The sequence below is a fragment of the Dinoponera quadriceps genome, unplaced genomic scaffold (assembly GCF_001313825.1).
Source record: "Dinoponera quadriceps isolate SergipeBrazil2010 unplaced genomic scaffold, ASM131382v1 scaffold3676, whole genome shotgun sequence".
NCBI lineage: Eukaryota > Metazoa > Arthropoda > Insecta > Hymenoptera > Formicidae > Dinoponera > Dinoponera quadriceps.
The window spans coordinates 60,287-85,583 of record NW_014559267.1 but is presented as its reverse complement, the minus strand read 5'-3'; the positions used below and the strand labels follow the sequence as shown (position 1 = coordinate 85,583).

The window sequence follows — 25,297 nt, the reverse complement described above, 5'->3', positions numbered from 1 at the left end:
CGTGTATGCGTGCTGAATTTTTGCTGTAGCGTTCTCGCGTTTACGCCTCGCGACGTATCGACGTCTCGCGAGTTTCCGATGACAGTTCGCCGAATCATCGGATCCTCACCAGCGCGAGAGAGGCCGGAGATACTCGTGATATATCGCGAGCAACAACGGTATACGAATCATCGATCCAAGAGAATTTCAATCGACGATTAACTTGTTTTTTAATTAATAATCTGCATTAATTAACATGCTATAATTAACAATCTGTATAGTTAAGAATCTGTATTGACACGGGTTCACAATCCAACATACGAATTCTCCTGCGTGATCCTTTACGGAGTGCATGGAAATTTTGCTCCAAATCTCAAGCTTTAAGCCTTCGAACCTTAAATCTCAGACGCCGCGAAATCTAAGCTTCAAGCTTTATTACAGCTTCTGGCAGCGCGGTAAACACCAGAAATTGCACTACAGTTCGTGGCTTCAAGTGAACTAGACTTATTACATTGTAAATCGAGCCTTGACGTCACCAATAGCGCATCTCGAATCAAATGTTCGCGTCATATATAGACGCATTATATGCATCTTCGTCATTTCACGTGCATCTTCGATTTCAAAGTAACATACCGCACCGAGAGAAAAATATCCAAAGAATAGAAAGACCTGTACTCGTTAGATATTGATAATAAATTCAGATTTAAGAAAATGCAAATTTCAGAAAATACATTTTCTCATTTGATGAAGACTCTATCTCGCTGTAAAAATATGTACATCGGTAGGACATTACATTAATTATGTCGAATAATTACGTTACACTATAGCAGCCATCGAATGAATATTCTTCCACTTTCTACATATTTCCTCTCGGTGTACAGTGTCTGAAAATTCATCACGTCGTTTCCCGCTATTTCTCGGTTTCGACCGTGTAGTCCGTCCGTCGAGCTCGCCGTCGAGCTCGCGAACGCGTGTCAAAATTGCGCGTGGACGATTGTACGCGCGAGATCCATTCTCTCCCTGAGAAAAACCGATGCTGCGACAAACTTCGAAGGCGCGACCGTGTCGTGATTCGTGGCTATCGCGAGAGAGGCTAGTCCGGGAGGAAGGCGGCAGCGCGGTGGTCATTCATTAAATTCATTCCCTCGTTATGGCATGTTCGATCTCTCGGTGGGTACCTGCGGCCACTCGCGATCGGCCCTTCTCACGCCCCGGTCGTTACGAAAGTCCCCGCCGGCATACAAAGATATCTTTCCGGCACCCATCACTTTGTATCGGGAAATATTAAATACGCGCGTACGGCTCGGGGGGCCGACGATGATTGCGTCATCGGCCGTTATTACTAATAACCACCGAACAACGATATCCACCGCGAAGCTTCGCGGACGTATCGCCGCGTCAGGCCCGATGGGGCCGATTAAATCGAATTTTACGATAATTTCGTGCGAGCGCGCGCTTTCGGAATAAATACGTTAGCGGGGATTTACGCGGCGGGTTCCGCCGAGTACGCCTTTCCTCTTTTCGGCTGCCGAAGAGAACTTTCATCGTCGCGTTTTACGACATGTCGCTTACATTCGTTCGCGGTGGCTCTCATTCCGCCATGAGAACCGATCGGCCGTCCGATTGGGCGCGTCGTGTCGCGCGGAGAGCTCGAGAACGACAGTCGGTACTCGGAGGCACCGCTTGGATTTTCCTCGCGCTTTTTCGCCGCGAAATACCGCGAGAGAACGAGAGAGAGAGAGAGAGAGAGGTCGGCTGCGAGACAAAGAAGGCGAGGCGAACGGAGGGTAGGGTGGAGTTATAAGCGCGGGAACAAAAAAGGGCGGAATGAAAGAAATTGTTGTCGCTAATAACCACTGGTGGCGGACAAATCTATGGCCTGGGTCTTTTGTGCCTCGTAAAAGTCTCGTCGGCCACAGTGGGGCACGAATAATCGTAAAACCGAGCTGGTGGAAGCCGGCAGGAAGTAGGCTGGCGAGAGTAGGTACGGCTTGCGCGCGCGGCGCTGCCTGCCTGCCGAGGATCCGTCAAAATCAATTAGTCCTTCAGTCCTTTTTCTAGCGCGGCCTCGCCGGCTGCACCGCTTATTAGAAGTTATAAAATTTCGGTGTGACGGCCTCGAGAGCCGATCGGAGTCGCTCGCGCGAGGTGTTGCCCCGCCGAGGCGGATAAATGAGGCGGCCGAGGACGGGGGAATAAAGTCTCTTGATTTAGACAGAATCCTAGGGATTGTTTCGGAATTCCGTCCGACGATAGCCGACGGCAAGCCCGAGCCGAAAGTTTCGACTCGAAATGTTCAGCTTTTAATTGTACAATAAATTAGGAGCTGAGATGGCAATACTGATTCAATTCTAATGATATAATTTACTCTCACTTTCACCATGACGATACACTGGAAGAAAAATATTTAGTACTTGTAACCGTATTATAGTGAACAAATTATAGTTAGGAGAAGCACTTTTCTAATAAGCGTTGTTTTAGTATCGGTGATAACTTTACATATATACTACTGCTATTTCGGTACGTAAAACCAAAAAAGGATATAGTTGAGGTCGAGAATAACTATACTTTTTACCAATTAGATGTCTAAATAGCCTCCGTTAGATGAACCGACGTATAAATAAAAAAGACACGATAATAAGGAGAATAAAAAATAACATATCTCCGTATTCGCGATATTACGTACATATATATCTGTCTTAATTTCGTTCGAACCTAACATCAATTGCTCAGATACTGAAATAAACAAAATGACAGGAAAACGTTCGTTTCCTAGGTAAACAATAAACTTATAAAGATTTTCCGTAAAATCGCTACTACGAAAATCTACAGACCGCAACGAACCGGGAGGATCGGTGAAAGCAGCATGAAAATTTCCGGCTGGGCCGACGGACGGGACCGTTCGATTTTTCCTAACGCGGCGCGTCGGAAGTCGCTGCGCGACTCGGTAACGCGACTCGTCACTCGTCGTCGAAGAAAGTGACGTGTGTGATTTCGAGCTGTGTGCGCGCGCGCCTCGGCCGAGCAATTTTCACAAGCCCCGGTGGAGCCGGTCAAGGATCCGCGCGGTGACGCGGTCACGCGCGTTCGGAAAGTGTCAACGCGCGCACAGGCGCGATGCAAATGAACGGTCGAGGCGCGATACGCGCGCGCCGGTATAGGAGAAATGTGTCGTACGTATCGAGGCGAGCACATGCACTCTCTGGCAGGTTGTGTATCCGGTCTGGGCTTTAGTATGCAGGCGGTGCGCCCGCGTATAGGTGCCCACGCACGCCGGAGAGGGGCAGCTTCCGATTCTGATTTATTGGAATCCTCCGCTTCCGATATTTTATCCGATGCCTTCACGTACACACCGGCGAGACCGGTGCACGCGCGCGAACACGCCGGCGTTGTCGCGCCCGCGACGAATTGCAAGCAGTCCGGGCAGCCCCGGCTTTTAGGTTTACAGGCGGCGTGCAAGGACGTCCGATGAACCGCGTCACCGCGAAATTAACGGCGACCGGGACGATGCGACTGGCGGAGAATAGAATCGAGCGGAATCGAAATGACGGAGATACGCGCGCGTAGATCCGCCCAGTGAGCTTTGTACCGCTGTACCGGAATACGAGCCTTCCCGAGATTATCCTGTTGAAAAGTATAGACGATCCGCCCGTTTCGGTGATACTATTTCCGCTGAAATTCTCCGGATGTTTTGTGCGAAGTGCAGAAAATGCCGCTGGTTGAACCGAAGAGAATCGTTTCGAGGCTTCGCTCCTGTATTAGGTCCGTTTCATTTTGCGTTAAGTCTTCAAGCGGAAAGAACGGGAGTAACTTCTTATTTGTAGCATCAAAGGAGACAATAGAAGACATTTGGAGACTTGGTGTAGAAGTAAATGGACTTGATGCGGGACTAAAGTTTCGACTGGGGATTGTCAACCACGAGACAAGGACAAATATAGCGTGGTTGATTATCTCGTTTCAAATTAATGCATAATGTTGAAACCGTGAGACTTTTGATAGGTAAGGCAGAAGGAAGAAAATGTAGTTTAGCGCCAACTCTATTCTTCTATTTTTTTCTCCTGTTATTTATCATGATAATTATCACGATTCAAACTTCACCATAGGACCAAAAGTTCAATTCAGGTAAAACGAACCAAATACGTAACTTGGCGTTGAGTTCGAAATGTTGAATTTTTAATTCCACACTACGATAAAAGCAAAATAGATTCAATTCTAATAATATAATTTATTCCTACTTTGATCATGATAATATCTCAAACACCCGGTTTCCGCTGTTTTTACCGTCAAAATAGATCGTTTAGAATATTCGTAAGAATTTCAAAATCAAAGTATTGAGAACGGAGATAACGTTAAAATGAAATCTGCAGAATCGAAGGTTCGGGAGAAAAGTTAACAAGTGTAATATCGTCGAAGTAAGTTTCCGTAGATCTAAAAGACCTCCCCCGTCTAAACCGGCGAAAATTGGGAACGTCAAGTCTAACGTATCGAACGACTCCGACTCGGGTCAAAGGCGAAAGGTGCGGCCTGTTCCTCGGCGACAAACGACCGTCCGAGTGGCCTCCCGGAGATCGCCGGGAATCGGAAGAAAATCGCCTCTTCGCAGAGAGCGCGAGAGATCACATCCGTCCAGAGTCGCCCATCCGTCTCGGAGAAGCTTCCCCACGGTTCGCGCCACCGACGTACGCGTCGTCCGTGAGAGACTTCCGCCGTTCCCGGTATCCCCGGCTATAATCTCACTCCTTTCTCTCGGCGGAGTCTACGCTGAACCGATAACAAGTGCGAGCTGGAAGGTGAAGTCATTGGACCAGCAGACAGTGTGTCGCCGCGAGTCGATATCACATGGAGGCGCCCCTGAGGCCTCTCAACACCGCCGCTCGAGTTCATGCTCGCGAGCAACCTGACTCTCTTTCTTTCTCTCTCTCTCTCTCTCTCTCTCTCCCCTCCTTCCCTCTCTTTCCCCCTGTCATCGCGCACGGCTATGACTTCACTCGTTTTCCACGTCGCTCGTTTCAATCCCGCCCGGCATTTACACGTGCGCGATTTATTGTCTTCTCTCCCGAGGGGTGAGCGGAGAGGGGCGACTTTACGGCTGGTATGATATCGGATTATGCGCTGACGTAGATAACACACCGGTGTCAGGCCGGTATCGCTCTTCGAACGCGCGCGATGATGTAACGGGAACGCTTTCTTGCCCGCAGCGGCGAGACGGACCCTATAACGCGCGCGAGGACGCGCGCAAATACCTTTTTCCGATGCGCGCGCGCGCGCGACGAATGCTAATTCACTCGGTCATATATACCCGCGCACTGCCTAGGTAAACATCTACCTGGCGGGAGCCGAGCGGAAGGGGGATCGTCTTTGTCCCTCTCTCGGTCTCGACCGGTGTTGCCCGGCGAGTGTAATTTTCTGGGCACCATTCGTCATTTGACAAATCGCGGCCGTTTAGCGAGCTAACGAGCCGCCGCTCTTCCCTCGCCTCTTTCGGTTTCTCTTCCTCCTCTCGGAAGTCTCGCCGCGACTTTCACCGAACTTCGATTAAGCTAATCGACGAACAACTGTAAGAACCCAGCCAGTACCGATTCCCAGTTGTACGACCTGCTGTTCAACGGTGATCGGAAAGCTCATAATTTCTGGTTCTTATTAATTAGCGAGACAGAACGCGTAATATTTGGGACCGACCCGGGGGATTTTAAATCATCGGCTAGCTCGACTTTGGTGAAAGTCACCCTGAGTTTTCGCGAGGTTCAGCGTGTGGCCAAGGGGCACACGGAAGCGGAATCGCGCTGATTACCGGGCCGTAAAATGGCGGAAGAAACGATCCCGTTTGTGTAATTTGATCTTCCGTTGCCTACGCGCAGAAAAACGCATACCGCGTGCAAGTAAATATTACTCGTTCTTTCAAGTATTTCGTAAGTTTATATATTCGCAAATGCGCAACAAGTTTGTCATAAACATGAAATTGATTCCAAATGTAATCCGAATTTTAGTAAGTTTAGTATTTCAACCAATAATATTAAATTGAAACGAAATCCGGGTCGTTTATTGAAATTGACCTAATCTCATTTTTCTTCGATAAAGTTTTGCAATATTTTTGAAGAGAATAAATTCTTTTAAGTACGTGAAAATGAGCTTCTGTGGAACTTTCGATGAGCATATTTTACGACTGTGATCAAGAAAATATTCCTCCTTGAAGATGACTATTACTCGAAAGAAGAGAAATAATCTGAGTAATCGCTTTTCTTGGCAGCAGAATGATATTTTTCTATGTGTGGGGGGAGGGGGGGGGGCAGATGGAAACTCGGGACGGAAAGGTAGGTTTCTGTAGGAAATTTCCACTCGGTCAATTGCTCTCAGTCGTCTCGATCAAGTTTTCATGCAGCCGAATGTTCACACGAATGTTCTTAGTCACGATAACAGAAATATATCATTTTTCGTCACCGAGTTTTCATCTGGTCCCCTTCGTTTGTAGAAACTGGGTCTTTTCTTTCCGTGCGAAGCAGTTTTTCCCGACGAAAGCGACGAAAGCGAATAAAAGTCTCGCACGCGAAACATCGCCCCTTTGCCCCTTCGTTGCCGTTCGATTTGGTCTCTTTTTTTTTTTTCGGATCGCTCCTACTAGAGAAGAACCTTGAGGAACCGCTCGGGTCCGGTGCGTGATTTATTGTCCTTGAAGAGAGGTAATAAGGTACGATTGGTTGGGAAGATTCTTTCGAAACGAAAATCTCTCGCAGTCGTATTTATCTATCTATCTTGTAAGGCCGATTACCTACGGGACCCGAACCGCGGCTTGTCGATTCCCCTTTCACGAAAACAACAGCGACGGTGGACGATTCGCAAATCACTATTCTCGAAAATGGAATCAGCTTATTGTCACTGAAAGACAGTGAATTCAGTTATAAATACAGCACTGCAATCGGCGAAATATCGGCTGAAAGGATTTAATTAATAGTAGTCAGTGAAATACTACAGATTTTGCAGAGAAATTTTACCCTCATTATCAAAACAAATTTCGACGCAAGACTATAGGGGGAGTTGGATTTGAATGTTTTTATTGAAAATCATTGAATATCGTTGAGAAACTCATTGATATCGATGAAATAATCGATCTTAATCATTCAATCCTGTCTTAATATCTGAATATCGCTTTAATATCTCAACATCTTAGTATCTCGATGTCTTAATATCTTAATATCTCAACCGAATCAGATACATTATCATTGATTCGCTTAAAGCATAGTGCAAACTGAGAGATCAGATATCTAAGGAATAAATATTCTTTATTTTTTACATATTTTTTCCTCTCAGAATGGATGAAGATTTTCTTACCTCGGCGCCTGCGATTCGAACACTTTCACGTATATTGAGATATTTAAACTTTCATTGAAACTTGTATTATTAGATATGCGGGACCACTTTTCACGAATACGTGTATATGTATGTGTGTGCGTATGCGTGAAACAAAACGTGTCAATACATATTCCTATATATTCGCATGTTTGTGTCGCATGCAGAAAGGCAAGAAGCGTAAAAGCGGGATATCGGAGGGCGCGGTTGGTTGATAAAAGCGGTCGGCACGAAGACGGCAGCAGCACGTTTCGCAAGATCGAGATCTCTTTCGTAGGTCTATGCGACTCGTGGAACTACGATCGACGTCCGGACGGCCGGAAGTACTACCATAACCGCCTTCCGCTCGAGGTACCACTCTCGCTCGCTCCGATCCCCTCCCAGAAGTCACGGCGATAATTATCGGCGCGCATCGATCGAGCCTGATCGTCCGTTCGTACCGTCGAGACCATCGCGAGAGAGAAAAATGCGTACGGCTCGAGAGAAAAAATTCGCCGAGAATTCCCGTCTTGTCGTAAATCAATACGCTCGGTCGATCGGCCGTTCTTACTCGCGAAATCGCGGACGGATTGTGGGTCGTTACTTACATAGTCATCGCGCAGAATGCGTGCGTGCGTCAATGCCGTTTTCGCCTGCGTCTCTATCTGCGAGAGGAGCTGTGCGTCTCCTATTTGAACCACGTCCACGGCGGAGTCGACGTAGTAGTCACCGGACAGGCCGCACGGGTTCACCCACTTCGGGATACTGTTCATTCGGTCGTCGTCGCCCATTCTCGGGGCGCTGTGCGCTGCTCCGATAAAGCAGATTGTCCAAAAAAATAATCCTGGAAACAAAGAGGATCATTCTCGATTTGGCGTCTCGTGATGGCCGATTTTCACGTGTAAATCGCTGCCGCATCTTGTAGGTTTACGCAGATGTTGAGCTTGAGATTGCAAGGGTACTCCCCCAAAGCGAATCAGCGATAGTATTTCCGATCAGATCAGGTTAAATATTCTCTCGATGTCATTGATATGATATCATTTACTCACGAATTTTCTCAATGATCAATTCGATCGATACACTGCCACTTAAGCCTTTTTACAGTCTTACGCCTCATTTGATTTTGACTCGCGAATGGAAGATTTCACTGCAAAACCTGTAATACACCGAAGGAAAAACAGAGTTATTTTCGGGGACAACAGTATCCTTTTTCTTTTTTCGTTTTAACCACAAAAATGGTCGAGAAAACTATTTTTCTAGTAAGTATTATTATAGTGTCGGCGATAATAACCTTACGTGCATGTTGCTGCTATTATTTTCGTGGTTGAAATAAGAAGAGGATACTGTTGTCCCCGAAAATAACTATATTTCTTTCTCAGCGTATTCCACTGGCCACTATTAACTAGATTCTTTCAGTGAGATTTTACCGATTGCTGTGCTATGTTTATAAAGGACTTCACTGTTTTTCAATGATAATACACTGATTCCACTTTAGAGAGAGAGAGAGAGAAAGAGAGAGAGAGAGAGAGGAAAAATAAGTTCAATTATACTGAATTGAACACCAATGCATTTATACAGTTTATACAATTACACATTTGTACTTCAAGGTGAAACAACAAAATCAGCTGTTGCCATGCTTTGTGCTTGTTTCCGCCATCAATCATATCGTCTCGCTGAACACCTCGGATGGCGTGCGCGTTTACACTTCTCCGCACTCGAAGAAGGGCACCGTCGAGCGCACCTTATTGTAACTCACATTCGGACACGACGTGGAGGAAGTCGTTCGCGCGGCGGCGGCGACGAGAAATCGGCGAAACAGTTACGTTAATGCGCTCCGCGGCGACGGTCGCGAATTTGCGAGCCGGCCGGCCGATTCCGCGCGACGGAATTCGCTAGCTCCTCGCAGGGGCATCATTAACGGAATTCCGTCCGAAAGTGCCTCCGAAAAGAAAAGACGAGCACAGCAGGGGCACGTCTCAATATACGCCGGTAATCGACGATTTGACGTGAGAGAGAGAAAGAGAGAGAGAGAGAGAGAGAGCCGCGCGAGAGCCATGCCTGCGTGAAATTATCATCGGCAGCTTCCGGCTGCCCCCTCTGTTCTCTCACCCTCGGGGATACTCACTCGTCGATAGTAAGCGGCCAAATGGTAGATTCCGATCGGGGCCCGACTTATGATCATCCGGCAGTTTCGGGATCACCGTACGCCGAATTACGTCCCCGCGAATTCGTCGTCGCATTATTACGCGAGTTACGACCCTTGATGAGGGGCCTCGGATCACGTGCAAGCGCGGCCGGCCGGACGACAAACCATCAACAGTTGCGTACGCATTTGCAGAGGACGTTATAACGACGGACGGGGGCCCCGGCGCATACGATGCGCGTTGTCTGCATTTAATTCGCCCCACCCCCCTGCCGACCCCCTCGCGAGGGCCCCTCTGAAAAATCGAACGCCCGGCGGAATGTAAGCCGCGATGTAACGTCGTCTCCGAACGTCGCGTTACACGCGTTACGCGCAATGTTCCGCGTTTGTCAGCGGACGTCGACCGCCGGTCGAGAACCGCACCGCTCTTTCGCACCGAAACCTGTCCCTCTCGCATGCCGGCGAACTGTCATCGGCGAGAGAGAGAGAATGATTTCCTACCCATCGGGCCGATATTTATCCGACGATATTCGCCGCGCTTACGACATTCTCAACTCGATCGTGTCCGGCCCGTGTCCACGCTGAGAATAAGATTTCTTCAGATTTCATCGATTCCACCGCATCCAGACGAGATTTCATCATCGGCGTGCCCCGAAGAAACGAACGTTTCGATTAATAAGTACCGGTCGTCGGACTCCCCGACGAATACGTCGTCTTGATCTCTAAGTGAAACGTCTGTTTGAAACGGAAAATAATTTTCTCACGAAGAAATTATTCGCTTCGTTTTACATATTTATTGTAAGCGAGTCAAATCTCATCCGGTTAAAAGATATTATTTCAAATCATGGCGTTCCTATTGAATAATAGAGTTTTCTTGAATGAGACAGTGAAATTTTTACTCAAATAAATGGAAATCGTAAATCTAAAGACACCTTTTTCTCTGTGCACACGGAAAACAATTTCGTTGGGAACTGAACATTCTGAGAAATGAAAACTCGACGACGAGAAGTGATATCTCTGTTATCGCGATTGAGAACATTCGCGTGGACATTCAGCCGCGTCAAAATTCGGTTAAGGCAATTGAAAGCAATTGGCTGTGGCTGTATTCCAAAATATGGCGATACGAATGAAAATCTGGGCACGGAAACAAATCTGATTGCGATCTGAAGGAAACAGAATTTCCGGTTCCTATGACTCAAACGTGGCTTTTATAACCAGAAATTCTGTCGCCTTCAACCAAAATGTATCCAGCTTCCCCCTTTCTGCTTAATACAACCAAACTCTTCTCTCATGTATAATTCACGTTACGTACACTATGGATTTTCAGTACTGTCGGTGCTTTCATTACATTTTCGGAATGCATCTTGAAGGTGGAAACCTCCTACAGGAATCTTCCTGTCCCCGCAACCGAATTTTCGCCCGGTCCCCGGCCGGCGGAAACTTCCATTGACGCGTCACTTTTTGCCGCCGAATTTGCACTCCTCGTCATCGATTTTTTACCCGTCCCTATTCAGTCGTAGGAACATTTTTTCGGACATTTTTTCCACTACGATCTTTATTCAGCTGCATGAAACTAGGTTTTTTTTTCTTCAGTACAGTTGAAAATGTTGAAGACGTGCAACGGTATCGATACGTTTCTCGAAACGGAAAGAGAAACACGACGGGTGTCGCCGGGAGAGGCGTCGAAAAGGTCGGCTTCGATCGCCGGGTCGATTTTTGTCACCGGCGAGCGGCCGGGAGGCGCGTTCGCGCGGCCGAAAACCGGAGGTGCACGTCGTGCCTCCTACGAGACGCTAACGAATTTTATTTTAATGTGCACGAACGAATACGCGCGCGCGCGCGCGCGCGATGTGCAGCGTGGCCGGCGGACACGCCGTGCGGACGGAGGGAGGGAGAAACAGAGAAGCGCGAAGACGGAGAAAGAGCGGCGAGATGCTGGAGAAAACGAGGCGCGGGACGGGGCGTGTAGGGGAGACGCCTCGAACACTTAACGCATATTAATGAGCGGCTCTTAAGTGCGTTCTGCGTCGCGATGAGAGAGCAATTTGCCGCGGGGAAGTTTGCGCCCGAAAGTGACGCTGCAGAATCGCGGGAGAGAACCGCGCGCGCGCTTCCGATTTCGTCCGATATTCCCCGCGCCACCTGTTTTCGACTGCGAAAACGCTCTCGACAACGCGCCGGCGTGTCCGATCGCATCCGATTCACCGCCCGTCGGGATGGACACGCACTCTTATTGATGGGTCGTCCGCATAGAGAGTCCAGGACGTTGTGATTTTTCCGCTACTCCGAGAGAAAAGAAGCTGCTATTCGTAACTGTAATCGTCGTGGCGGGAGAATCGTAGTCCGGTGAACGGATTTTCTCTAGCGAGTGTTACTATAACGATAATACATATGCGTATTGACACTACTATATTTGCAGTTAAAACCATGAAAAGTACTCTAGATCGAGAGCTGCACGACTTTTAGCCGTACGTACGTGAGAAAAAAGAATTAGAGAAAAAATTAGAAGATAAAACTTGCTTTCACGAAGGAACGTATTGTTATTCTACATCGTTTCGCGAAGAGTGTCGTATTATTATCATTCAAAAATAACTTTCATTAATCGAGAGGGGGAGAAAAATATTGAATATAGAAAGAACGATACCTTCAAATTGAGAATTGTATCAGTTTGAAGATATTGTTACCTCCGTCCAATATTTCTCCTTCCTAAACCGTGAAAATTATTCTCGAGTAACAAGAATACGATATTTTTCCTAACACATGAAATCATACCTTCTTTTCTTACACGTGAGAGAGAACGTGAGCCTCGGATCGATACTAATTTCTTCCACATTGCGCGCGTGTGTAAGACCGATTTGAAGATGCATTACTCGCGACCGAGACCGCCACAAACCGACCATTAAAATCAGAAGTACTCGCGCGACTTCCAACCTTACCTGCGAAATAAGTCTGAGGAATCGTGAACTTTCGACTAAGGAAATAGTAAAAGGCATACATAAGGCGCGATGGTACGTATAACACGCGCGAGACACGGTAGTAGAGACACGGTTCGTTGATTTTCTCCTTCTTTCTCCCCTCTTTTTTTCGTAATTGGTTGTACAACACGTCAATAAAAATGCCCGTTCCCTCGCTTTATTTTCGTCACGGCGAGCGCGGGGAGCGAGGAGTATCACCGAAGGCGCGACAATCCCGACGGAGAGCGTCCAATTAATGTTCGCTAATGATGTTAGGAGGAAAACACGTGTGCGCACTTGCAGCGTGCTTTTCGTCCATATACGAAAAGCGCTCGTGTCGCACGAGAGAAACGAGGAGGCGCGCTCTCCCGCTCGCTCGCTCGCGCCGCTGGTATTTTTATCCGCGTGTTTGCGCGAACTTCGCGAATGCGAAAACGCCACGAGCGGCGTTACATCTCCTTACTCGTCGTCCCGAGGAGCGTCGTTTACTTTCTCTTATTTCTTTAATTGCCGTTCCCCCGCCCTCCTCGCGGACGTTTAATTGCCATGCGATTAGTCTTCCATGATCGGTCAAATTTGTCGGCAGAGAAAGGGACCGGAGGGAGCGGGGGGGGACGCACTTTCAGACGGGTTCTCTCGCGAAGGAGGAAAGAAATTCAAACGACCGGCCGCGATCTTGTCGCGCTCGGACACTTTACTCTCGCATTTACCTAATCCAGGAACTACGCGCCGCGGACTTATAATTGTTTTTCGCGGAAGTCGATACTGTTCTCTCGCTCGGGAAACTCTTGTCCTCGCGCTCCCTTTATTTCCTCCACCCTCCCCTCGCCCTTCCGAATTTCCCGCTCGACGCGACCCGCCTCGCGACTTTCCCCTGCGTTGCGGCGTTGATCGCGCGAAGGGCCTACCTCAATGGCCGGGGCTCGAGGACGGCGTTCCATCCAGAAATTCCTCGAGAGCCCGCGTCGAAAAGAAAAAGAGGGGAAAAAAAGCGAGTACGGCGGCGCAGAGCTAGCGAACAGCGCGGTGCAAAGAGCCATCCTCCGGCTCGGCCGCGGCAAGAAAGACGCGGTGAAAAATGCGGTAATGACGCACTGTCCTCGCATTGCTCGCGACAATTATACCCCATTACGCCCGACCCGCTACTCCCTTTTCTTCCGTCCGCGAGCCGTCCGCGCGCGAGCGCGTTGCGGTAGGTCGCGCGAGGGACGTGTCGCTCGATTTATCCCGCGTTTCCCGCCGATTCCGCCGGAATGCCTCGTCGCTGATTCGTCGCGGAAGGTCTCGAGAGGTCGACGGCTTCGCACAGTTTCGGCAAGAGACACGTCGCGTGTCGGATGCAGAGCGGATCGATATCCCGGGGGGGGTCGCGAACCACCTGTGGCGACCGCGACCGCCGTTCAACAGGTGGGACGACCAGGAGGCAAATGCGCGGACCGGCCGGATTCGCCCGGGAAATTCGCGCGATTCTGCATTTTGCGTTCGCACGTGGCGAACGGCTCGCGAAGTCGGCCGGCGAAATGTGAGCGTGGAAATGAAGAATCGATAAGAAAGAGGGAATCGTCACGAGGCGGGATGACTAACAGGCTCGGCCGCTTGCTCGAAAATGACGTCAAACTCGCGAAAGAGACGGTGAGAGGGGGGGGGAGGGGGGAATGACGGTAAATCGAGTAGAAAACGCGCTGCTACTCGCAAACCGGCGCCGTTGACACGCGGAATTAAGAACGCCGACCCGGAACCACCTGCATTTCGAGAGTGATTCATTATCTAAGCGCGAATTTCGTTTATCGAGCGAGTCAACGACAGAGTGTTTTCCGCATGACGCAACGAATAGCAAGCAGGTTTTTTTACTCTTTGAAATGGAATCGGCGGCATTGCCATTGAGAAACAATCGCAGTTATGAGGATTCAGTTGATGCACGGTGAACAATTTTGCGTTATATTTCCATGCATCTCACGTGTCCCGAGGGTTTCATAGAATTCACAAATTCTCGTGTTAATTCAACGCAGTGCGAATATGTTGAAGAGTATCGCGCAAATATCACGTCAAAATTTAACGCTAAATTAAATACGTTAGTCGACACCGAAGTATGAAATGTGTTATTTTAACGCTAACACATGTTGAATATCGGCAGAAAATGTTGAGATAACATGAACACAATATGTTGAATAATCTGCAAATTTCAACAAGGATTGACTTTGCGCAGAAATACATGTTTTTTTACTGTGCACTCTTGGTCGATGGAATACTACGGATTTCGCGGTAAAATTTCACTTTCGCCAGCCAAAATCAAATGAGACGCAAGACAACAGGAGGGGCTAAGTGTTTTCGCTGAGAATCAGTGAGCAGTTATTAATCTCGGTGAAATAGATTTTATCACTGATTGTCGCACCGATTATCGCATATCGCTGCTACTATTTTTGCGATTAAAACCAAAAAAAAGAACGGGTACATTCGGCGCCAAAAGTAACCACAGTTTTCTGTCAGTGGACGTTAATCTCATTTAACAACCGCAGTTAGCGAGCTCTTGCATTTAACTGGGTCATATTTCTCGATCTGAAAGAATCACACCGATCGAATGCGAGGGTACACTAATTACGGTTGTTACCAAACCGGATTAACGTTGCCGTGTAAACGTGATCGACTAACGCTCACTAGAAAAACGCTTCTCCTACCTGCAATTTTTTCACTTGTGCCGTTACAGTTACGAAAATCTTTCTTCTAGTGCGTGTTACCTCCGGGAAAGTGGCGACCAATGGAGCGTCGAGGGAAACGCGCGCGAAAAATAATACATTTGTCGATGATTTTGCGTGTAGCCTCGGGAAGTCCACGATTGACGCGAACGAGGTAGAACCTCCATCTTAATTTCCTGGTTGCGAGGATGATGGTACAAGCGCCGATTAATAAATGAACTCTTTATTGATCTAGCTGGTTTATATAAAAAGGATCAATTGCGAGCGGTGTCTTGTGCGCGATCGGATAAGTCTAGCTTCGTTGAGAGTCAAAAACCAGCTCTTGTTATCGAGAGCCGCTGCCGGTTACAAAGGCAGCGATAGTCAGCAATAACGAACTTCGAAAGTGTTTTCAAAGGAGTCAACAATGCGAGAGGTAGTAGACAACGAACATAAACGATTTAACGTCTCTCGCCAAGGCAAAGAATTTCAATCAGGGAAATCGATACGAAACAACATTGTCGAGGTTAACGTGGCGAGCGTGCATCGCCGATACCGGTATCGTAAAATAGATACCGTTTGCCGCGTGACGCGAATCAACACGACGAGATGAGCCGAAACTCCTCTCAAAAGTATCGGCAATACACGGACGATCGCCTATAGAAATGCCGTGGATCGAGATATCCCGGTAACGTGAAACGGATCATAACTCGCGAACGTCATTGATTGGGAAGTGGAGAAAAAACAAAACACGTCTGCTTTAATTGGCTCGCGAGCGGCGGGGCCCGGCGTGATTGCGTAATTATTTCAGCAACATTTCGGGTGTCGCAAACGCCGCTGGTCTATCCAGCTCGCGCGCACAAAAGTGACATCCTCTTCCCCGCTGCAAGGCTTTCCCCGAATCGATTTGGAAATCATATCAGGATCCGCTTCGCATTTGCATCGGTCGGCCCGGGGCTGGAGGAGAGGGGCGGGGTATCGTTTTGTATCCGGCGCTTTCGTAACGCCGGCGCGCGGAAACACGACGGTACTGACTTTGCGAATTCGGCGTGCCACCTGACTCGCGACGAGGCGTCAACGTCCCTACGTGTCGATCGCAGCCCCGGGACTGGCCCGGGTCTCTCTGTCGCCGAAGTGAACTCTCGAGAAATCAGTCGGCGACTCGATGACGGCTCGTAAGAATAGCCGGCGCTCTCGCGGAAGGATATCGGTGTACTTGAGACGGTATCTTTGACTTACTTAACCACCTGACCTGACTGCTCGTGGCTCTGCTGCGCCTCGTGGGGTGCGCTCCCCGGTAGCGGTCGGCCGCCGCGGGCGGACACTGCGAGTCGGCCGCTCGGCCCGGCTGGCTCGCGCCACCCCGGAGCTTCGGGCACCGCGTCGTCGTCGCGGTGAGATCCGCGAATCGGTCGACGAGTCTGTGCGACGTAGTCCTGTCGTCTCGGTTCAGTATGCTCTTCATCTCCGGCCCGTTCTCAGCTACTGCCACGCTCTCGGTCATCGTCGTCGCACAACACTACGTACGCTTACGCGAACTGACGAGAACCGTCTCTTTTTCTCTCTCTCTCTCTCTCTCTCTCTTTCCGCACAATCGTGAATCACAATCCGCTTTGCACTGGTCCCAGCACTCGCACTGATTTTTATACACCGCCGAGAGAGGGAGGAAGATGAAAATCCGGGGGATGAAGGAGCCCCCCGGAGGATACGGCGGGGCCGGAGATGCGGCGGCCGAAAAAGTGGTGGTGGGAGGGAGAGGATTCGCAAAAACGAGACGGTACAACGGAGTGTGACGGAGTGAAGAGGAATTATTGAGAGGTCGCTCCGTGTGTGTACGACGGTAGTAGTAGTGTCCTTTGTCTCTCTCTTTCTCTCCCCGGCGTTTGTTTGCACCCCCACGGTCCGTCACAGTTTACGTCGCCGCCGGTAGCCTTCGGCAGTCTTCGCAGCGGGATGTCCGAAAGGGTAGCCTGGTCTCGCAAGCGATTGTCAGAAAGTGACTGAGATGTTCGTCGCCTTCGTCTTCGGAGGCAAGGAGAAGGAGAAGCCAGTCAGGCGAAGAGTCTGACAGGATAGCGGGCACGCAGGCAGGCAGGCCGGCAGGCGAGCGAGCGAGCGAGCGAGCGAACCAACGGAGGCACCGGCTCTTCGTTTCTCTTTATAGTAGGAGTGAACCTGCTAAGGGAATGGAAGTGGACTTCTGTCTGTCTGCCTTGGTCTCTCGCGTACGTAGACCCGTCGTCCGCGTCGTCTCTATCTATTGTGTTCTCCGTTCTGCGTTTCCTTTCTTTCTTCCTTCTTCTTCTTCCTTCTTCCTCCTATTCCTCGTCTCCGTCTTCTCTCCTCCTCCTCTCCGTCTCCCTCTCCTCGCTATTGCACGGGCGCGCAACTCTTTCACTCTTCCTATCACCTCGTGCGCCCCCGGTGTGACTGTCAGTGTATGGTACTGGCCAGTCGGTCGAGCGGTGCCTATATACGATTGTAAAGCGAGCGAGCACGTGGCCCATACCCCGCTTTCGGCGGGCTCCCCCTCCCCTACTATCCTCGCCCTTCCTCGAACGCCCGCGCTTGGGATTCTTACCTCTTCTCATCTTCTATTCTTCCTCCTCTTCACCATCGACGTCGCCGCCGCCGCCGCCACTTCCTTCGCCCATCTCTCGCCTCTCTTCCCTCCTTCCTCCCGGTTCGCGTTGGAGAACGCGACTCCTGCCCCCCACCGCGGGGGTCTGACGCCTCAGGACTCCGCGACTCATTCATAACTCCCCGCGAGCGAGCGGCCATCCCCACTTTGATCCTTACTCGGTCCCCCACCATACGCGGGCGCGTAGTAGAAGACGCTAGTCACCCGGTGCAACGCTAACGTCGACTCATGCCCGCTCCGCCGCTACATTGTAGTCTCATCTCACGAGTCTACCCGGCATGATCGCACGGTATCGCACGATACACCGAGAGAGAAAGAGAGAGCTGCTCTTCTCGTCGATTGCCGACTCCTGCTCGGCTCGTCCTGTCGTTCGAGTCGAAAATCGCAACTTCACTCCGCTCGCACTTCCGGCCGACTCTTTTCCTCCACGGATCGTCGTTTCTCTCCTTTTCCTCCTTTTCCCCCTCGCCGTCTCTCCTGTGTGTCCACGACTCGTTTCATTACGTTCCGCGTACGCGGAAGTAGTCGGGCAGTTTTTCGTCGTCTTCCTCCTTTCGTGCGAGCAGTGGGTAATCTCCGCGGTGCAAAGTCCAGGACATCGTCGGACGAGTCGAGGCGCCGTCCCCGTCGTCGTGGGGAGAGCGTCTCCCCGAGGCGGCGCATTCCTGCGCGAGGTATCATCGTTGACACTTTATTCCCGTGTATCACCCGGGGAGATGCAAAGACAGTTGGTAGATTCGTGCTCGGGGACGACAGTGTATTAATATGTCGTTACACGCATGAGACGGCGACGAGGGTAATTACAGCGCGGAGACGCGCGCGCTCCATCGACGCGTGCGTCAATAGCGCGTATACGCGCGATTCCGCTAATTATCGCCGCCGTCGGCGGAGGGAGATGTCGCATCGTTTGTTATCCCACCGTCCTTGCAGCGTCTTCGCAGCATCGGCTCTCGCGGTCATTGATGAACGGCGTCAACGGCGTTGATGATGCCGGGTCGTGATTCCTCGCTGCCTGCGTCAGAGCACGCATATGCACGTAGACATAACCACAGTGGCGGACGATGACGATGACATGTGATTATTACGTCGCCCCGTGCTTACGATGTCGGCGCCAGATTGATCCCGAGAACGTTCCGACCGCTCGAAAAGCTCGGAGCCCGAGAGTCGTCGGCGTTGCCGACTCGTCTCCGACAAACCGGTGGCTCGCGCCGAAAAGTTCGCGCCTCGAGTTAGCTCTTCAGTCGAGCGACCGGCGATTAGCGACTCCAGTGCAGCCGTTAATTCGCTCCTCGTTATAATCGCGACTCTAATTGCTCATCGAATGAAATGTACGATGCGGGTGTCGCGTACACCGGGGGAAATTGCAATTGTTCTCGGCCTCGACCTTTTTTCTAGATTTAGACGCGCGGGAATAGTGGCGGTTGTAGTTGTAGAAAACCTGGGCTTTCCCATCTTTCCGCGGATTTTTTCGGTTTCCTTTCCTTTCGCGGAAAGATCGGGGAAAAGGTTTCATTCTTCCGTGTTCCTTTTCTTTTTTTCATGTTTTCTCACGGAAAAATTAAGAACCGGCTTTTCCGAGCTTTAAAACTACGGTAGCAGCGATATGCGTAATGTAAGGTTGTCACTCACGCTGTGACAATATTTATTAGAAAAATATTTCGATGATTCTTTCACTGTGATGATTACAAATATGAAATATTTTTCTCCCAATTCCGGTGCCCCAATTCGAGTGTCTCACACACTCTAAGAAAGTATACAGTTCCCGGTGATTATAAAAGACAGCATGGCTCTGCTTACGGTCTCAACCGTAAGAATAGCAATATAGCAACCATAAAAGTAGCAATATATATATGTAAGATTATGATATATTGACACTATAGTAACATTTACTAGAAAAATGCTTCCTCTTTCATAATGATGATTAAACAATATGCATTAATTCTACATGCAAAAATCAGATACAGTCGTCACTTGTTTCGCCATATTTTTTCCCTGAATATAGAACGATGACGATCGTATCAGGTGTGATATCGGCATTTCCGGTATATCGATGAGCCCTCTTTCTTTTTTTTCTTTTCTTTTTCATTAGGACACGGAGAGATTTCCGTGTGGCCGAACGAACGGTCCACAGAGGAGAGGAGAATTCCCCTCTCCCGCTTTGAATTTTCCCACCATGAGCGCGCGCGCGCCCCCCACCCGCGAAACTGCGTCCGTATCCTCTTTTGCCTCCCACTTGAAGTCACAATGACGATGACGTTCCCTTTCACTAGCTCTCAAATACTTACGTACCGTCCGTACGTAAGGCGGGCTGAACTTGGACGAAGTTCCCGCGAGATTCTCGCAAAGAGAGCCCACCGCCGCCGTAAGGGGGTGCTTTTTTTCTCAGAACGCGCTTCTTCCCGAACACGTGGTATCGGGTCTGACGAATCATATTTCCGACGAATTCCGGCCTATTCGGATGCGGTAACAACTGACTCCAGACAGAATTACGAGATCTTCGGTTAATTATCATAACAGGAGTTAAGTTACACGCGACGTCGTTGTGTAATTATCCGATACCATCCGTTGCAATAATCACACAATTAGATAAGAACACTTTTTTCTCGTACGATGACGACATTCCCTTCTGTGTGTTGCTTCACTCGCATGCGGCGAGCATGACATGACGTTATCATCTTTTTCCTTTTTTTTTTGGCAATAAATTTCACATATTAGAAAGGAAGTTTTGCCGTTCGTTTCAAAGAGAGGGAGAAATTTCGGTAAAGGATGTGTGCAGCATGGTGTCTCTGCCGCATCATTTTTCGTCGAAATCAGACAGCGAATGGACCATAGGGGACAGCAGTTTGTAGGTTTTGGTGTCATCGATTGCATCACGTGACGCAACAGCGAGACAAACGGTGAAGAAAGGAATTCCCGACCAACCGGCGTCTTTTTTCGACAACATTTCCGACAAATCAGCTTCGTTTGAAGGAATCTAGCTGTGCAATTTTCCAAATATTTGCCACGTTTCGCCTTTTGCAATGCCTGACTGTCCGTTGTTAATTAAAGTGCTACGGGAACAATTCAAGTTGGGACAGGAATCGGGAATACATCACCGTTACGGGATTATCGGCCGAGGGCGGTTTCATTGGTAGAATATGACGTTTCTCGTGTGCGATTGATAAAAATCACGGTGATGTTATTGATAAGGAAACGTGGCACGAATTGACTGTCGAAAGCATTGGCAATAAATAACCCAGGTTAGTAAGACGACGTCACTGAGGACGGACACTGCTCTCTACAGCGGTGTGTTATTACTGAGAAATAGTGATATAACTTCACGGTTATAATATACTGCAATCAATAATGTGTCATTGAAAAGACTTAGTTAATGGTAGCCAGTGGAATACTACAGATTTTGCAGTGAAATCTTACTTTTACTAGCCGAAGAGATGATATGAGCCTTTAGAAGGAGCTAAGGGTGTATGTTTTTACTGAAAGTCGGTCGTACTTACTAGAGTTATAAATTACATTTGAAGCTCCGAAGCATCGGATTTCGAAACCTTCGAAATATTATATTCGAATAATGAAACTTCGACGTGTGAAAGCTCGAAGCATTTGAATCGACTTCGGATCTTCGAGCTTCGTTGTTAAATGTTGAATTATACCGAAGTTTCGAAGCTTCGTGGTTGAATGTTGAATAGTTCTAATCCTAGTATTCACTGACGTCGGTGAAATATCTTTTATTGATTTAATCAGAAACATCATTATGATTAAGTAATTAACTTAATTGATTCGCTTCGAGAGAGTGAACGTCGCGCGAATGATGAAATTGATTGGTAAGATTTATCAAGCACGATGATACATTCCTGTCCAGCATTTTAACATCACACACTTCGGCCGCAGAAAAGACGAGATTCTTCGCGCCTTGTTCCGTTTACTCTTCGGGTCGCAGTACGGTCGTCAAGCAGATCAACAAAATCCTTGAAAAATGTAATAATAATCAAAACAGCGATGCGTCCCTTACCAACCCCTTTATATTTCCAATTCAATGAAGTGTATCTGTATTCTTTTGAGCAAGATAGCGCCGATATCCGGTTGGCTTACTTGCGCGCCGTTTTGCGTATATAGTTAATAAAGAAGCGTACGCACACGAGTGACACATTGTATCGGGAGGCGCATCTTAATTTGAAGAATGTGCTCTACGTGACCGCCCTCACGACTTTTGTCCGCGTGAGATCACGCATTATGCGGAGGCACTACGTGCTCGTGATACGATGTGATGGGACAATATAAGGAAAGATGACAATTTGATTAAAAACTGCGTGCATATGACGCAAATAAGACGTAAGCGCGTACAAGTATATCACCAGAGTGACCGTAGGAAATTACCCTCCGGGATAAATATAAATTTGTCAGAAACGCTTTTCATTTAGGCGAACTGGCAAAACGTCACGTTTTACAGACGCGATAATCCCCGCCCCGATAGGGAAAATTGTTGAAAAAATTGTTGGAAATAGTTGGAAATTGTGGGAACACTGTGCGATAATAGTCAGTGAATTAGCAGAGAAATTTTGCAATGATCGAACTAAGATAATTACGCCATAACGTAGCGATTTTGTCTGAAAATTTTGCAAAATTTACTTATCCAAAATCAGACAAGTACCATTTGAGACATTTCTTTGGGATATTATTGTATAATTATTCTAATTATTTGAAAGCAAATTCGATAATCTACAATATTTTTCGCAATGCAACGCAGCAATGACATTTTATAAGATCTGCAGCGGATAAAATAATATTTCAATCCAAATTGTTAAATTGGTTAAATGTTCACTAATTCAAATAAAAGAGAGTTTTACATGAAAAGTATATAAATATTTAAATAAAATTTATTTATTTTTTACTTGTTACTTCCATATTTTAAAACCGCTCGTTTCTTTCTTAAGTTTTGATATACTGAATATGTAATAATTCATATTGCAACATGTCCAAGTTATAATTTAGAAATAATTATGCATCGTCACAAACATACGTGTGTATCAATTTGATTCCTCCAGGCACAATTATATTATTATTATATTTCTAAATGTTTTTAACGAAATGTAACTGAAGTATTTTTATTTTTCTTAATTATGGGAAATTAATTATGGGAATTTCCTTCCAAATTGAATTTTCCAAGTATTCCGCTAAAATAATTTGCCATACCACTACTGTTTTGCCGACATATTATTTATGCAAATTAATTGCGCAAACAGCTATCGATGTTTTACAAAGGATCAATATTTCGACATGTATTTTCTTAAATATATTCACATATAATTGCGGCGTTACAAATTTCATACGAGATTTCGTCATATAATTTTGTAAATGCTTTCCTATTGTGGGGATTGAATTCGTACAGATAGAAAAGGCATGTTGAACGAATGTGTTAAGCGAGTCGAAGTTTTTAAGAAGTGAAAGATCTGAACTTTAATCCACACGGCAAGATCTCGCATTTTTCTTGCATTTTTACTTTTCGCGTGGCAATGTACTCTCGCACCTTGCCCTGACATCTTTTATCACGCGTGATACGACGTTTTCGCCGAACGTACGTGATTCCCTAATAAGAATGCGAGAATAACATCGCGCCAGATATAAAGAATGAGCATGTAGATGAAAATGTTTTTCATCCTCACATTTTTCATCGTAACGAACGATCTCGTGCGAATTTCGACAGAGTATCGAGAATCACTGTATACGAGTGTGTATGTGTGTGTGTGTGTACACGTACAAGTCGCAAAAATTCTTCTGCATTCCTCGTAATTATTCCTGTCATAAAATTTTGCGTTATCCGCAGCAACGACGAGCATTCCGCTGTTCATCGCGATCTTATATCGCGCTGAGACTTAAATCGCGAACGAGTAAAATAAAACGGCACAATTGTCGGAGCATAAAAACGCTAAAAAGTCGTTCGAAACTCCAATTTCCGCTCCGGTACTTCCGCTCATGCGTGTCCTCGGCGTGTCTCCGCGGAATGCCCGTTCGCGCAAGACGGACGGACTCATGATTTGAAGACCCGACCGTGATTAGTGACGACAATGCCGCAGTACTTCCAGGCATTTGGCGTGTGTGCACTTCCTTCCGTCTAAATTTACACCGGGTCCGCGGGGAGCGACGGANGGGGGGGGGGGGGGGGATTAAGTGATGACTGGACCGCAGCGTACGTAGAAAATGTGCTACGGGTCGCGTGGCTCGTGAGGAAAAAAAAGGAGCAGGGAAAAAAAGGAGCGGAGCGAACGGCAAGTGGAACGTCCTGCTTAATTAATGAGTCAAGCCGCACGATCATTGCTTCGCTGGAAAGCCGCGCGTTTTCCGCCGAAAACGGAGCGTACGCGCGCTGCGCACGCCGGGCTCGCGCGTGTGTGACGAATCCATCCTCTCTCTCTCTCTCTCTCTCTCTCTCTCGCCGGCTTCTCCGCAAGATTGACACATAGGACTCGTTACTTATGGAAATTAGTCTAATTTCGTATATCGCGGCCTGGCCATTACGCTCGTAGTCACGCATCAACGCGTAATGCCCATCATCATCATAGCCGATAATCACTTCGATGGAAACACAAGAGGAGAATCGCGGGAATTGTGCGCAACGCGGCGAACACGTGCGCAGCGCCGCGGAATGGAAAACGAGAGAGAGAGAGAGAGAGAGAGAGATCGTTCCTCAAGGCGAGGCCTCAAAATTGTGCAACGGCTGATATTGTGTGTGTGTGATATCGGGTACACGTGTACCCGACCCGCGTCCGTCCGTCCGTCCACGTGTGTTCTGATCTCTTGCGACGAGCGAAAAAGAGAGGAAGATTTATTCGCGCGTAATCGAAGCCTGTTTTTAGCTAACGACGCTCGTTAATATCGCGACTGTGTGTGCGTGTGTGTGTGTGTGTGTGTCTATATACAGATGCAGCGCGCGCGATGACAATGCGTTTACGTGACCAGTACACGTACGCGGAATACGGGACGTTTATTACGCTTTACTCGAACGAATGAACTAACGAACGGACGGACGACGTCTAACGCAACTCTCAAACTAGACTAGAAATCTAGACTAGAAAAATGAGTTTAGCTGCATCCACCTGGCGATGGACAACTAAACGCTTTTTGACTGAAGAAAAACAAAGGTTTATATTATCACGAACCGAATTTCGCTCTAGTAACCCGAAATTCTGTATTTCCTTCGACCAAAACGCGTCTAGTTCGTCCATCGTCAGGTAGATCTGATCAAACTTATTTTCCCGCGTTCTTCAAGGCGATCTACCGGCTTCAACCGATGGTTGATAACGTGTCCGAGCTGGGAAGTAAGGAAAGGCAAAAATGACAGCGATGATGGAGCGTGGCGATGCGTAATACAGTGCAGACACAATTTTAGAAATTCGTGGAGGTATGTGATTATTCACCTCCACTACGCGTGCGAGATCGAATAACGCTATATATGTCCGTATTCGTGGTCGAAATCTGTCGAGGCGATTAAACGAGCCTAGGCCGGTTCCTCTCTCGCGCCACCACGTCGCGTTCGTCACCCTAATCGTAAATATATGCGAGGCTTACTCGGAATTTTACTCCGCTACTTCAA

At 48.0% G+C, this 25,297-nt stretch overlaps 1 protein-coding gene across 3 annotated transcripts in view; it reads right to left on the bottom strand.

Annotated features, from left to right (window-relative positions):
- The window catches only part of LOC106750286, a 69,365-nt gene that overhangs the window by 6,918 nt on the left and 37,150 nt on the right, over positions 1-25,297 (bottom strand). For all 3 annotated transcript variants that reach the window (XM_014630521.1, XM_014630522.1, XM_014630523.1), the window contains exon 3: positions 7,911-8,146. In XM_014630521.1, the coding sequence (XP_014486007.1) occupies positions 7,911-8,093 (183 nt within the window). In that variant the 5' untranslated portion in view covers positions 8,094-8,146. The remainder of the gene's footprint in view (positions 1-7,910; positions 8,147-25,297) is intronic.